This window comes from Meles meles, chromosome 3 (assembly GCF_922984935.1).
Source record: "Meles meles chromosome 3, mMelMel3.1 paternal haplotype, whole genome shotgun sequence".
In the NCBI taxonomy this organism is placed as follows: domain Eukaryota; kingdom Metazoa; phylum Chordata; class Mammalia; order Carnivora; family Mustelidae; genus Meles; species Meles meles.
In genome coordinates this window covers 107,597,093-107,611,593 of record NC_060068.1, presented here as the reverse complement: position 1 = coordinate 107,611,593, position 14,501 = coordinate 107,597,093, and the positions used below count along the sequence as shown (strand labels likewise).

The following is a 14,501-nucleotide window of genomic DNA, read 5'->3' as shown; positions in this document are numbered from 1 at the left end:
TTGTGTGGATTCCTAGAAATCCAGGCTAAGTCCAGTGTCTAAAATGTTTTCAATTTGTCCAAAAGAGAATGTGATCACAGTAGTTACCATCTTGGTGTCTGACGTGTGCCAAGAGTGTGCACAACTTCCCCGAGTATAACTTGAATATCCCAGGTCTGTCCAGCCAGGACATTCCATACTGGCAGGGATGAATATATTCGGCCCATGTTGCAATGGCTTCTAGCCCTTACAGCTAAACCTCAGACCTTTGTGATTTTTAGGAGTCTGCAGGATGGGTCTTTCACACGTGCTCAAGACAAATTTATGTGGCCTTCCTAACCAGGAAAAGTTGCTTTCCTAGTCGAGGCACTGCTGCTGTCCTCCTTGAAAACCCTTTTGTCAATACACAGCAGTTATCCCCTGGTGGTGGCCAGAAGTCCTCACAGTGGCAGAGCTGGGCTTCAGTGAAAGGTGGAGGTGGCCTGGGAGTAAGAATACCCTCTCCACAATTGTTTGTATTATCCTAAGAGCCCTGGTAAAACTGGGCCTTTAAACAGCTTTATAGAATTAAAAAAAAAAAAACACTCTTATGAAAATATACTTACTCTGTTCTGATATGCAATGTTGACCAATTAGTGTGTGTATGTATATGTGTATATATTCATAGATATATATTAGTACCCAGTTCATACGCATTATTTTACATTGTTTTTTCTCATTTACCATAAACATAGTTGCTTATTTCCACACTATACATTTCCCATTCTACTATGTTATAGTCTGCATAGCCATTTCTCTGTTACTGAGCATATGGGCTACTTTTAAAATTTAAATCTAATTTACAAATCCCAGCACTTAGGGCTCCTGGGTGGCTCAGTAGGTTAAACGTCTGCCTTCATGATCACATCATGATCCCAGGGGTCCTGGGCCTAGGAATGAGCCCCACATCGGGCTCAGCAGGGTGTGCTTGACTCTCTGCCTCTGTCCCTCTTCTCAGCTTGTGCTCGCTCTCTCTCTCTCAATCAAAAAAAAAAATCCCAGCACTTATCAGTCACTAACATTTAAACTAAATTTGGGGGCACCTGGTGGCTCAGCTGTTAAACGGCTGCCTTCCGCTCAGGTCGTGATCCCAGGGCCCTGGGATAGAGCCCCGCATTAGGCTCCCTGCTGAGCAGGAAGCCTGCTTCTCCCTCTGCCAGCAGCTTCCCCTACTTATGTTTCCTCTCTTGCTGTGTCTCTCTCTGTCAAAAAAAGAAAATCTTTAAAAATATATATAATAAAATTTTACTGAAATAATTATGTGATTATTTCTCCCCAGAACATGTTCTTGGCAATTATTAATGATACATATTCTGAAGTGAAAGCTGATTATTCAATAGGCAGAAGGCCAGATTTTGAACTTGGTAAAATGATTAAAAAGGTATGTCCAATTCTTTTCCTAATTTGAATGCTAAGACAAATCTTGTTCAGTTTATACTCTTGTCGTTTGAATAGCACTTAAACCCCAAGTAGTGGTGGGGTTTTTTTGTTTTGTTTTGTTTTGTTTTGTTTAGGTCCAGTCTTGCTTTTATTTGTATTATTTCACTGCCAGGGAAGTGAGATTTCTTTCTGGCTTTAAAAAAGGTGGCCAAAACTATTTCAGATTTCAATATATCAAATAGCAGTTGAGCTGTTTACTAAATGCAAAGCACCGTTGGGTTTTATAATAAAACTATCCCTTCCCTCCAAAAATGTTCAACTTAGATCCTAGTTAATTTCTATAAACAATCTTGACTCAGAACTCCATGGGCCTTATCTTGCTCACTTTCGTTTCTGTTAATAGCAACACTCTTATCAGTAACCCTGGGCTTAAAACCTTGAATTTTTTACTCCCTGACACGCTGTTGCCAAGATTTGTGTGTCAAGTTCATCTCTGTGGTTTTTGTTCACATTTCTGAGATTCAACGTTGTGCTGATTCTAACCACAACCACTGGGTTAGGGCCCTTGGTACTTTTCTGCAGCTTGTCTGGTAACCTCTTCTGGCCTCTTTCCTGTGCTGGCCCAGCCCAGATATTACTTCTCTGCTCACAGTTATTCGGAGTTTCTCTGGGCCTGTCAAAGAAAGTCCAAGTTCTTTATCCAAACACTCAAGGACCTTCTCAAATCTCACAGTCCCAACCTGTCTTCATTCACGATCACTGAACTATGTAGTATGTCTGTCTGCCATGCGCCCATGGACAGCATGGTGTGTCCCAGCCGGTGTTTGACCACAGAGCTGTGCACCTTCATTTGCTGTTCCTCTCCCCCTGGGGCCTCTACTCATGTCACTCACTGACCCCAGCAATGTTCCCCCTTCCCTCGATGACCCTCTGTTCTCCCGGATAGAGTGGCATCTTTCCTGTCCTCTCAACACCTACCTCACTTGAGTTGTCAGCAGAGTCATGTGTGTCCCATCTTGCTCACCTCTGCACAGACATGGCTCTAACCGCATCACTTCACACAGGAAAAGTCCTAAGAGCCACCAGGTGACTGGAGCTTAAAAACTCTGTCCAAGAACTCACCTGCAAAAGGAAACTATTAATATGTCCCCCAGTGAGCTGAAGTGTAGGTTTTTTCATCTTTTAGTCTCGATTATGATGCTGGTTATATGCATTAAAGTGTTAACATCCTTAAATGCAATAAGTATTAGTAAAACTTTTCAAAGAATTTTTTTTCCGAGTTCAAGTTGTGATGCCTACAAGAGAACCCTTTTCTTTTTCACTAGCAGGCAGAAAACATAAGTGGTGACCAAGTGAAAGAAAGATGATCATAGCATTGCCTCCATGTTTCTTTAGGGTAATAGTCCCTAGAGACAGGCAGTCCATATTTCTTATTCCTTGATCAAAATTAATACAGTATATGTATTTGTTCAAATCTTAAACTATTTTTAATTATGCCCAGAGTTACAACAATGCTCTTGAAAAACTGAGACTAAAGAAACCGGAAGAGGATGAAGACAAGAAAGAGTAAGATGACTTAAATTTTTAACTTGGCATTTCAAACTGTATATTATATTAGAAACTCACAGTAAGAGTAAGATTCTGATTGCAGAACAAGCACCACCCAGTGTGCTGATTCTAAATGCGTTGTTGATGTATCATCCAGTAGTAACACCTAATTCTGAGAGTGACATGAGACTCCAAGCTAAGCTAATTAAAAATTAATATAACGCATGCCATGCCACTCAGTAAAAGCTTTAACAGAAAGCTGGACAGAATACAGACACCCTACAAAGGTAGGAAAAAATTTTAGTCTGCGTTAACTGCATTCATTTAGCTATCAAAATAAAAAAGTTTTACACAAAATATTTAAGGATACCTTCATACCTGATGAATCATTTTGGTGTCAAAATGCTTCCAAAACCCAGGCCTCTGGCAGTGGGACATAATATGAACATTTTTTATAGCTAGAGATGACACACTTACTAGAACTTATTAGAACTTACTAATGACATTTTCCAAATAATTAGTGTTATCAGAAGGACCAAAAATGCAATTCAGACGCTTACTATAGAGCTGATCGTATTTAATGCTGCGTTTCCCTTTCCACCGTCATATGCCTGTGATTTTTATTTTATGTTGTTAGTGAGAAAAGCGGAGATTTGGTTGAGCGAGCCAGAAGAGAAGGCTTTGATGAAAATGTAAGATTTTTAACTTTCTCTTAAGGATAGCTTTATTAGAAATAGGCCTACGAAGAAATTCTGATTAAGAATTGAAATGATTTGTTTTCTTTAGAGCAGTAGTTGCCACCTCCAAAAATTTCTCCCAGAATCCAGCTGTTTTGTTGTTTAGAACAAGTTATTTCAACCCTACATGCTACCTCTCTTATTGTTGCTCTCGGCCTACACCCTGGTCCTCCACCTGTAGTCACTGTGGGATTATCACATAGGGGTCTGTGAGTATCCTCTATTGACATGATCATGTAATTTTTCTCTTGTAATCATTAATGTGATGAATCACTTTAATGTTTTATACAGTTGACCCTTGAACAACGAAAAGCTTATGTTTACAGTATTGTAAACAAAATCCATGTGTACGTGGACCCATGCAGTTCAAACCTGCATTGTTCGAGAACCATGTTGTTGAACAACAGTTTGAACTTCACGGGTCCAGTTATATGAGGGTCTTTTTTTTTTTTAATAAATACAATGCAGTGTTTACTGTAAATGTATTTTCTCTGCCTTATGATTTTACCAGTAACACTTTTTTCTCTAGCTTACTTTATTATAACAATACAGTATATAATACATATACAGAATATGTTTTAGTCGACTGCTTATGGTATTGGTAAGGCTTCAATCAAGAGTCGGCTATTAGTTGTTACGTTTTTAGGGAATCAAAAGTTACACACACATTTCTGACTGCACAAGGGTTGGCACCCCAGCCCCTGTGTTGTTTAGTGTCAGCGCTACATGGAGTGGAGTGAGGTTTCTCACTGTGAGGTAAGGAAGTTACAAAAAGAAAAGGTTGAAGGTTAAAATAAACTTTGTGGTGTTGGATTAGAATTGTAGATGTGTGTTAGTGTGCGTGTGTGTGTGTATGTGTGTATTCTATAGCGCTATCCACTGAGAAGTGTAGAAATAATAAGAGTTAGTTCCCCAGACCTTGGTTTCCATTCTCTCCTAAAAAAGAAGCAGCCCCTTGGAGATATAGCTAAATTCCGGGGCTGGAAAATACAACATGAATCTGGAATATCTTGAGTCAGAGAGTAAAAGTGATCAAGGAATAATAAAGATGTGTTAAAAGGACACAAGGGTCACATTCAAGGGCTCCCACTAGCCAAATCTGGGAATATTTAAGAGCTATAATGAATAATAACAGAGAACCCATTGAATAACCTAGGATTACATGAGTTCATACTGACCTAAACACATACATGGATAGAAGCTGGAGGAAGAATGGACCTTTTCCATACCTCTCCACAAAATGCATATTAATTACAAAAAGAAAAGGAGTTATGTCAGGGTAGAGGAATATGGCAGATAGCCTTAATCAGTATGGGAAAAAAACTGAAACCATCCACCAGCTGGTAAGATGCTAAGAGAACACAGCATCACTTCGGTAACACTCATGCCAAAGATGCATAACATAACAAAATGTAACACAAAACTAAACTACTGAGGGACGTCCTACAAAATAACTGGCCTGTGTTCTTGAGACGTGTCAAGAAAGCCAAGGTAAAGCTGAGGAACTATACCAGACTGAATGAGATGAAAAGACAAATAAATGTAATGCGTAATCCCGGACTCTAGATCCTTTTACTATAAAGGGCATCATTGGGACAACTGGCAAATTTGAATGGGGGGCTCAGCATTAGAGGATAATAATCTATCAATATCAGTTTTCTGATTCTGATGGTTATGCTGTGATTATAATAAAGGAGAACGTCCTTGTATGCAGCAAATACACATTGACATGCTCAGGGACGATATGACATTCGTGTTGGCAACTCCAAATACTTAAAAGGAAAAAAAAAAGTATTTGTGCTGTTCTTAACCCCCCACCCCGAGCCACCCAGGGGGCCCTCTGTTCTGTTCTTATATGTTTCCCATAAGTTTGAGATCCTTTTAAAAACAAAACTGTAATTGAATAAACCATTTCTGAGATAAAAGATGATGTAAATTGAAAAACATACCGTGTACTCAGGGGAAATCACCTAGAATGAACATGATATTCATCCAAGTAAAATATGGACTCACAAGAAAAAGAAAACCAGGTTAACATGACAACATTCACTACCACAAATCAACAGAACAATACCTACAAATTGTGTAAGGAAAGAAAATGTAAGCCAAGCATTTTTATATCCAGCAGACTTGTGCTGCAAGTATAAAGGCTCAAATGGGCTTTTATTTTTTTAAGATTTTGTTTGACAGAGATAGCGAGAGGGAACACAAGCAGGGGGAGTGGGAGAGGAGTAGCAGGCTTCCCACCGAGGGGGGAGCCCCATGGCTTGATCCTAGGACCCTGGGATCATGATCTGAGCTTAAGGCAGACGCTTAACAACTGAGCCACCCAGGCCCTCGAATAGTTTTGAACATGCAAGAACTCAGAGAATACTGTTGTATCCCTAAGGAATCTACAAGAACATCAGCTTCAGCTAACCAGAAGATGACTGTAGAAATTTTGGGAAAAGGAAGGGAGAGAGAAGATACAAAGTAGAAAACATTGACTGACTGGTTTGAATATATAGCTAAAAGTTAAAGAATTATCATTTAGAGTTAGTAATTAGTAAGAATTTTAGCATATTTAATAATACAATAAGAAACATTAAGAAATTGTTTCAATGATTTTAAAACACATTTTCTTTTCACATTTTAACATTGTTAAAATCAAGATGTGCCTTGAGGTTGACAGGGTGTCATAGGTAATCGGCAGCCTTTCTCACGTGGTCCATAAACAATGGTGTGTCTTACACTAGACTCCATCTCTCAGATACAATGAAACATGGTAATAAGATTAAATATAGTTGGGTAATGGAGAGAAAGATGAGGAGGAAAAAACCATAAGCTCACATTCTCGTTGAACTTGTTCGATTCATTTTTGAGGGAATCAAAGCAAGAAGAGAGGACCCAAGTTGTATAAAAGGATACATGAATAAAAACAAACCACTAAAACAAAAACATATATACCATTCTAAGGGCAGAAGAACCAAAACAAAAGCAAAAACCAAAATGTATCATGTGGTTCAAAATTTAAAACATACCATAAAACAGTATGATGTAATTGTAACCAGTTATGTCTGACATATCAGTAGAAGCAACTAAGCTTAATTTACTTAAAAAGAAAAAAAATTCAGATCGAATCATAAAGCAACACCCAATTCTACGCTATATCCTAAAATATATACCTAAAGCAAAGTGATTCAGAAAAGTTCAATATAAAAGCATGAGCAAAGATTTAAGCGGATTAAGCGAAAGGTTTAGAGGACACAACTGAATATAAGTTAAGGTAGAATTCTAGACCTACAGCTCTAAATGAGATGAAGGGCACTTTATATGCTAACATAACTTTAATATTTATGATTATCTATGCACCAAATAATACCGCATTAAATTCTGTCACATATGGCCTACTAAACTTATAAAATGAGAAATAGGAACACTGAAAGTAGAGATCAAGAAAAATAAAAGGATAAAAACTACAAAAACATAAAATGAGTAAGGTGATATTATAGTTACATACTTAACTTTGTACTCGCAGAAGATACATCTGCTTTTCAAAAACCCATTCATAAAAAATGATCATATAGGGGCACCTGGGTGGCTCAGTCAGTTAAGCATCTGCCTTCAGTTAAGGTAATGATCCCAGGGTCCTGAGATCGAGCCCCACATTATGCTACCTGCTCAGTGGAGATCCTGCAGCTCCCTCTGCCCTTCCCCCCAGCTCCCACTTGTGCTCTCTCTCTCAAATAAATAAATAAAATCTTCAAAAAAAATGATAATCTATTGAGCCACAAAAAACTCAATAAATTCCAAAAACTAGTTAATACAGAAAAAAATTATTTAAAAGCAACATAGTAAAAATATTTTAACAAAATAAAAAAAAAAAGATTATTTAACCGACTTTAGGGGCGCCTGGGTGGCTCAGTGGGTTAAGCCTCTGCCTTCAGCTCAGGTCGTGGTCTCAGGGTCCTGGGATCGAGCCCTGCATTGGGCTCTCTGCTCAGCAGGGAGCTTGCTTCCCCCTAACTGACTTTAAACTATTAAACAATTCTTGTGGTGCCTGGGTGGTTCAGATAGGTAAACACTGGACTTTTTTTTTTTTTTTTTTTTTTTTTTAAGATTTCACCTATTTGACAGAGAGAGATCACAAGTAGGCAGAGAGACATGCAGAAGGGAGGGGAGGGAGCAGGCTTCCTGCTGAGCAGAAGGCCTGATGTGGGGCTCAATCCCAGGACCCAGAGATCATGACCTGAGCCAAAGGCAGAGGCTTAACCCACTGAGCCACCCAAGCGCCCCAGCACTGGACTCCTGATTTCCACTAGGGTCATAATGTCAGGGTTGTGAGATTGAGCCCTGCGTCAGACTCTGTGCTCGGCAGAGTTTGCTTGAGTTTCTCTCTCTCTGCTTTTGCCCTTCCCCACTGCTTGCACTCTCTCAAAGAATATAAATACTTAAAAATAAATAAATGTAATCTTTTTTTAAAAACTATTAAACACTGTGGGGGCGCCTGGGTGGCTCAGTGGATTAAGCCGCTGCCTTCGGCTCAGGTCATGATCTCAGGGTCCTGGGATCGAGCCCCGCATCGGGCTCTCTGCTCTGCAGGGAACCTGCTTCCTCCTCTCTCTCTGCCTGCCTCTCTGCCTACTTGTGATCTCTCTCTGTCAAATAAATAAATAAAATCTTTAAAAAAAAAAAAAACTATTAAACACTGTGAAGTGTGTAAACCTGGCGATTCACAGACCTGTACCCCTGGGGATATAAATACATTACATGTTTATAAAAAATAAATAATAAATTTTTATAAAACTATTAAACAATTCTTGAATCAAATAGGAAATGCAAAATGAAATTGCAGAATTCTTATAAAAAACAATAAAGACACTATACAGCAGAATCTATGAGAGAAAGTCAAATGCCAGAGGAAAATCAAGAGCCTTAAATTTATCAATAAAAATCAAGACTGAAAAACTGATTTTAGCATGTAACTCAAAAAGTTAGAAAAGAACAATAAATAGAAAAAAAAACAAAGATAAAAACAGAATTAATGAGTGGCAAATACAAAGTTGTATAAATGAGTAAAATGGCTGGTTCTTTGAAAAGATGAGTGGAAAGAAACTACTAGCCAACAAACATGGAATAAGAGGGAGAAAGCATAAACATGCATAGTAAGAAATTGCAATGGGAGAAATAATGAAGAAGAAAGTTTCTCAACAATCTTGAGAAAGAGTAACTGGAGAAAGAAGAAAGCTGGAGGCGTAATACACCCTGATTTCAAATTATATTGCAAAGATGTTGGGGCATCTGGGTGGCTTAGTCAAGCATCAGACTCTTGATTTCCACTCAGGTCATGATCTCAGGGTTGTTAGATCAAGTCCTGCATCTGGCTCTGCGCTGGGCATGGAGCCTCCTTAAGATTGTCTTTCTCCTTCGCCCTCTGCCCCTCTCTTGCCCAGCTTGTGCTCTCTCTCTAAAAAACAAGGGAAAAAAAAACAACGCAGAGCTTTGGCAACTAAATATCTGGTATTTGCATAAGAAGAGACACAAAACCAATGGAATAAAATAGAGAGTCCAGAAATAAACTCTCACATATATGACCAATTAATTTATGACAAAAGTGCCAAGAATTTACAGTGGGGAAGAGACAGTCTCTTCAGTAAATGGTGCTGGGAAACTAGAGAACCGCATGCAAAAGAGAAAAACTGGACCAATATCTTACATAAAATTAACACAAAATGGATTAAAGACTTGAACATTAAGACCCAAAACCATAAAATTCTCTTGGAAGACAACATAAGCAGTAAGTTCCTTGTCATCAGTGGCAGTGTTTGGATCTGAAATCAAAAACAAAGGCAGCAAAAGCAAAAACAAAACAGACTATAGCAAGCTAAAAAGCTTCTGTGTAGCAAAGGAAACAATTAACAAAATGAAAAGGCAACCTACTGCATAGAAGAAAATATTTGCAAATTATATATCTGATAAGGAGTTGCTATCCAAAATATGTAAAGAACTCATACAACTCAATAACAACAACAAAACAATCCAACTGGAAAATGAACAGAGGATCTGAATAGACATTTGTCCAAAAAAGACAGATGGTCAACAGGTACATGAAAAGGTGCTCAACATTACTAATCATCAGGGAAATGTCAATCAAAACCACAATGAGCTATCACCTCCACTAATCAAAATGTCTCTCATCAAAAAGACAAGAGATATCAAGTATTGTCAAAGATGCGGAGAAAAGGGAACTCTTGTGCATTGTTGGTGGAAATGAAAACTGGTGCAGCCACTGTGGAAAACAATATGGAGGTTCCTCAGAAAGTTAAAACTGGAACATATGATTATCAGTAATTCCACTTCTGGGTATTTATCTGAAGGGGATAAAAATGCTTAATTCTAAGAGATATCCAAGCCATGTTCATTGCAGCATTATTTAGAATAGCCAAGGGATGGAAATAACTTAAGTGTCCGTCAATGAATGAATGGATAAAGAAATGGATATATAGAGGAATATTACTCAGCCATTTAAAAAAAAGGGAAATGCTGCCACTTGCAACAATATGGATAAATCTGGAGAATGTTATTTTAAGTGAAATAAGTCAGAGAAAGATAAATACTGTATGATCTCATATGTGGAATCTAAAAACAACAAACAAAAAACTGAACTCATAAATAGAGACCACACTGGTGGTTCAAGGGGGGAGGGGTGGGGTGTTGGTAAAATGGGTGAAGGTGATCAAAAGGTACAAACTTCCAGTTAAAAAATAAGTTCTGGGGATGGATGTACAGCATGATGATTACAATTAATAATACCATATTATATATTTGAAAGTTACTAAGAGAGTAGATCTTAAAAATTCCTATCACAGGAAAAAAAATCTGTAACTGTGTAGTGATGGATGTTAACTATTAACTACACTTACTACAGTGATCATTTCACAATTTTTAACATATACGAAATCATCATGTTGTACCCTGGAAAAGAGTCACTAAGAGACTTTTTTGTGTAACTCTATGTAAATAACATTTGAAAAACTGAATGCAGTGGGTAATTTTTCTCTGAAAATAAATTTCACCAAATCTGAGCCCAGAATAGAGTTTACAAAGGCTAAACAAATCTACTCTGTAGAGTAGTATAAAGTCATCAGAGCTACCTGAAAAATAAATCAGGCCCAGAATGCTTCACAAAGGAATTTTATCAGATTTGTAATGAATAAAAAGTTTCAATCTATTTAAACTGTTCCAGAAAAAATGAGAAAATGGAAACCCTCTCCAAATTACTTTTATAAAATGGCTATACAGTCATTATGTAAAATGACTATATATATGTATGTATATATACATACATACATAAAAATAACTATATATACACTATATATACACACACAAACACACATCACTTCCAAATTTTTAATCAGAAATCCTACATAAAATAGCAACAGAATCTAACAGAACACAATAATATATCACGATTCGATTCAACAGGGTTTATTCTAAGACTGGAAAGATGGTGTAAAATTGGTAATCAACTAATTAACATAATTCATTCCATTAATAGATCCAAAAGGAAAGTTGCATGATCATTTTCCACAGATGCTGGGTATTTGATAAGATTGAGCATCCAATCTTAGAGGGACAACAAAACAAAACAAAACAAAACAGAACAGAACAAAACAGAAATCAATGGACACTTCCTTGATATGGTGAAAACATTTATTTCACCCCTAAGCTAGCACCTTACTTAACATGGAAACACTGGACATGTCAGGAACAAGAAAGGATATACTGGAGGGATCAGCCAAAAACAATTTAAGAAAAATAAACTAAAAGTGTAAGAACTGGGAGAGAAGAGATACAAACAACCTTTACTTGACACGATTCTTTTAAGTTTCCTAGGTATGCATGTTTCCTAGGTATGCAAGTACAAGAATTCAATATAGCAATAATAAAAAATAATTTAGTTATGTCATATATGCAAATACCAACCAGTTCATTAAAAATTATAATACTCTGTAATAGCAACAAAATAGAAAATGCAAAAATAAAAACAAAATAGAAAAGAATGAATATGTGTTTAAAACCAAGATAAGGAAATTTAAAGCATCCCTTAAAGATACACAAATACATTTGATCAAATATGAGTATATACTTTCAGTCAGGACCTAATCAGGAAAATGGAATACACATTATATATTTTTTATTTATTATTTTTTCTTTTTTAAGATTTTATTTGAGAGAGAGCGAGCACAAAGGGAGAGTGAGAGGGAGTAGACTCCACTGAGCAGAGAGCCGAGGACCCTGAGATCATTACCTGAGCTGAAGGCAGATGCATAATGGACTGAGCCACCCAGTCCAGCATTATATATTTTAAACAGAAAAAATTTCCTACAGGGAACGGGTTACATGGGCACTAGAAGGCCGAAAAAGTAAAAACACTGATGCAGATCATACTGTAGGAAGATGCTACCACACCCAAGGCTAAGGTTACAAAAGGTGAAGTTATCTGAACCTCATCTTAGAGAAGGAGCCTACAGGGCTATTGTTTAGACCTCTGTGGGTAATCCCCATCCCACTCCTGCTGCTACTGTTTCTGAGGGAGTATAATAAATCTGGTTCTGGGTATGCCCAAAGACTTTGGACTGCTGTAGCCAGGTACCAACCACAGCTGCTGGCAATGCTACCGCTTGCAGAAACAACGCTGAGAGATGAAAACCCAAATCCTTCACCCTGCCATCCTCCACTAAGGCAGAACCTAACAAGCCAATAGCCAGAGTCTGGGGAATGAGGTTTGTAAAACCTGAGACCTAGCATCATAGAGCATAAAAGGGCAAATTTTGAGTTGAGAGAAATCAGCTAAATAGTAGATCCAGAAGACACTTTTGGCTAATTAGTATACACATTTGAACTTGCATAAAATGACATTAACTATTTTTCATGGTTCCATCCAATAAAGTAGAAGTATCCTTTGTACAAATGAAGGCACTTTTATCCTCTCCCCTGAACGGAAGAAGCAAAATCCCAACAGTAATTTGTATCTATCCCTGGGTGATGTTAAGACCTTTCCTAATGATATCACAATTCCTTAAGAATGTAATGTTTAAAACTACATATACCCAGAGATCAAGAGTTGCATGCTCATACCGACTACACCAAGCAGGCATCCCTAAACTACAAAATTTATTTCTGGACATAAAACAGGCATCTCCCAGAGAATTCCGTGGATATCAAATATAGCCCTCTCTGCACCTGTTTTGTAGCAGCAACCAATTTCCCCTTGGTACTCAGTTCAGGGAATACCCACTTCTTTGCTTGCTGGGTCAGCAGCCTGAGGAATGTCAAATGGCCAGATGGTAGTCTCACATTCTTAGTCAGTTATTATGTCCCCTGGTGGAAGCATACTCTCTCTGGTATTGGCTACCAAATAGCACAGCCACTGTGAACACTAAATTAATGCAGGGACAACAATAAGTGACAGCTAACATCTATAGGGAAGGAGTGAGGTGATCAGAACTTAAAACTTGGGAGAAAATGCCCCTGGAAATGCCACCTTGCTTTTAAGAAAAGGTGCCATTTTCCTGTGGACATCAAGGCAGGCTTCACAGACATAGTGATGGTTGAGATGGGTTTTTTAAAGGATGAGTCAAGTTTACTAGGCAGTCCATTTAACCCATACTACTACCACATCCATATTATAACAGGCCTGGTCATTTAGAAATAGTTGCATGGTCTACCACTTTAACACCACATTAAAAGTGTGAGTGAGTTATGTGAAAACATGAATGCTATAATGTGGCCAAAATAAAACTAAGAAGATTGAAAGCCATCCTTTCCTACTTCTGCTATGTTGGTTTACAGGACATGTTAGTTTACAGGACATGATAGTTTCTCTGACCAGAACAGCACACATTTATCAAATAAACAGTGTACCAACTTAGGCATCACCATCCTCTCTGGGCAAAGTCATCAGAATCCTTATAAAGGGGTCAACTTTGTTACTTCACAGTATTGCTGAAGCAGGGCAGTATGGTTCTGATTCACTGAGAAGTCTGTGGATCATATCTGGGTGCAAGTTCTTTTAAAAAAAGATTTATTTATTTATTTGAGAGAAAGAGTGAGAGCACAAGCAGGAGGAGCAGCAGGCAGAGGGCAAAGCAAGCTTCCTGCTGAGAAGGGAGCCCACTGTGGGACTCAATCCCAGGACGCAGGGATCATGACCTGAGCCGAGGGCAAATGCTTAACTGATTGAGCTACCCAGGCACCCCTCCTCTTTCCTTTTCTTTTTTTTTTATTAAGTGCTGTCCCTATTTTCTACAACATAAGAGTGCATTCTTCCTGAAGTTGCGGAAGTTGTTTGGACACTAAAAGGGAAGTGGGTGGTAGTGAGGACAAAACACAGGAAGGACTCTTTAGGAGCAGAGACAAATGTACCAACAAGAATTTTCTGTTATGAGCAACTTATTTTGGGGTCTGTGGGCAGACTGCAGTGCACAATTGACGCAGTAATCCTGAAAAGGGGACTGGGGGCTGTTAGGTAGACTGCACAGAGGTCTGGCTTTGAAGCAGCTGGGAGGGCAAATACCCACAGATGTACTTGGAAATACATTTGCTTCATTACAAACAGAAGTACAGGAAAGAACAGCTCACTTCATCCAAGTGAAGAACAGAGAACATGAGAAATTCAGCTGCAGAGACAGAGGGGAAGAGGCAGTGAAACGAGAACAAGCTATTTAATTTAAAAAAACAACCTTAACTCTGTGAACAGTTCTAACATCAAGTCCTCTCAAGTGAATCTGTTGATGCACAGATCTTAAAGCAAGGAAGGGCGAAACTCCAGTGGGG

At 38.2% G+C, this 14,501-nt stretch overlaps 1 protein-coding gene across 1 annotated transcript in view; it reads left to right on the top strand.

Annotated features, from left to right (window-relative positions):
- The window catches only part of PKD2L2 (polycystin 2 like 2, transient receptor potential cation channel), a 41,659-nt gene that overhangs the window by 24,096 nt on the left and 3,062 nt on the right, over window positions 1-14,501 (top strand). The window contains exons 10-12 of the mRNA XM_045999183.1: window positions 1,298-1,399; window positions 2,900-2,964; window positions 3,584-3,638. Of these exons, the coding sequence (XP_045855139.1) occupies window positions 1,298-1,399; window positions 2,900-2,964; window positions 3,584-3,638 (222 nt within the window). The remainder of the gene's footprint in view (window positions 1-1,297; window positions 1,400-2,899; window positions 2,965-3,583; window positions 3,639-14,501) is intronic.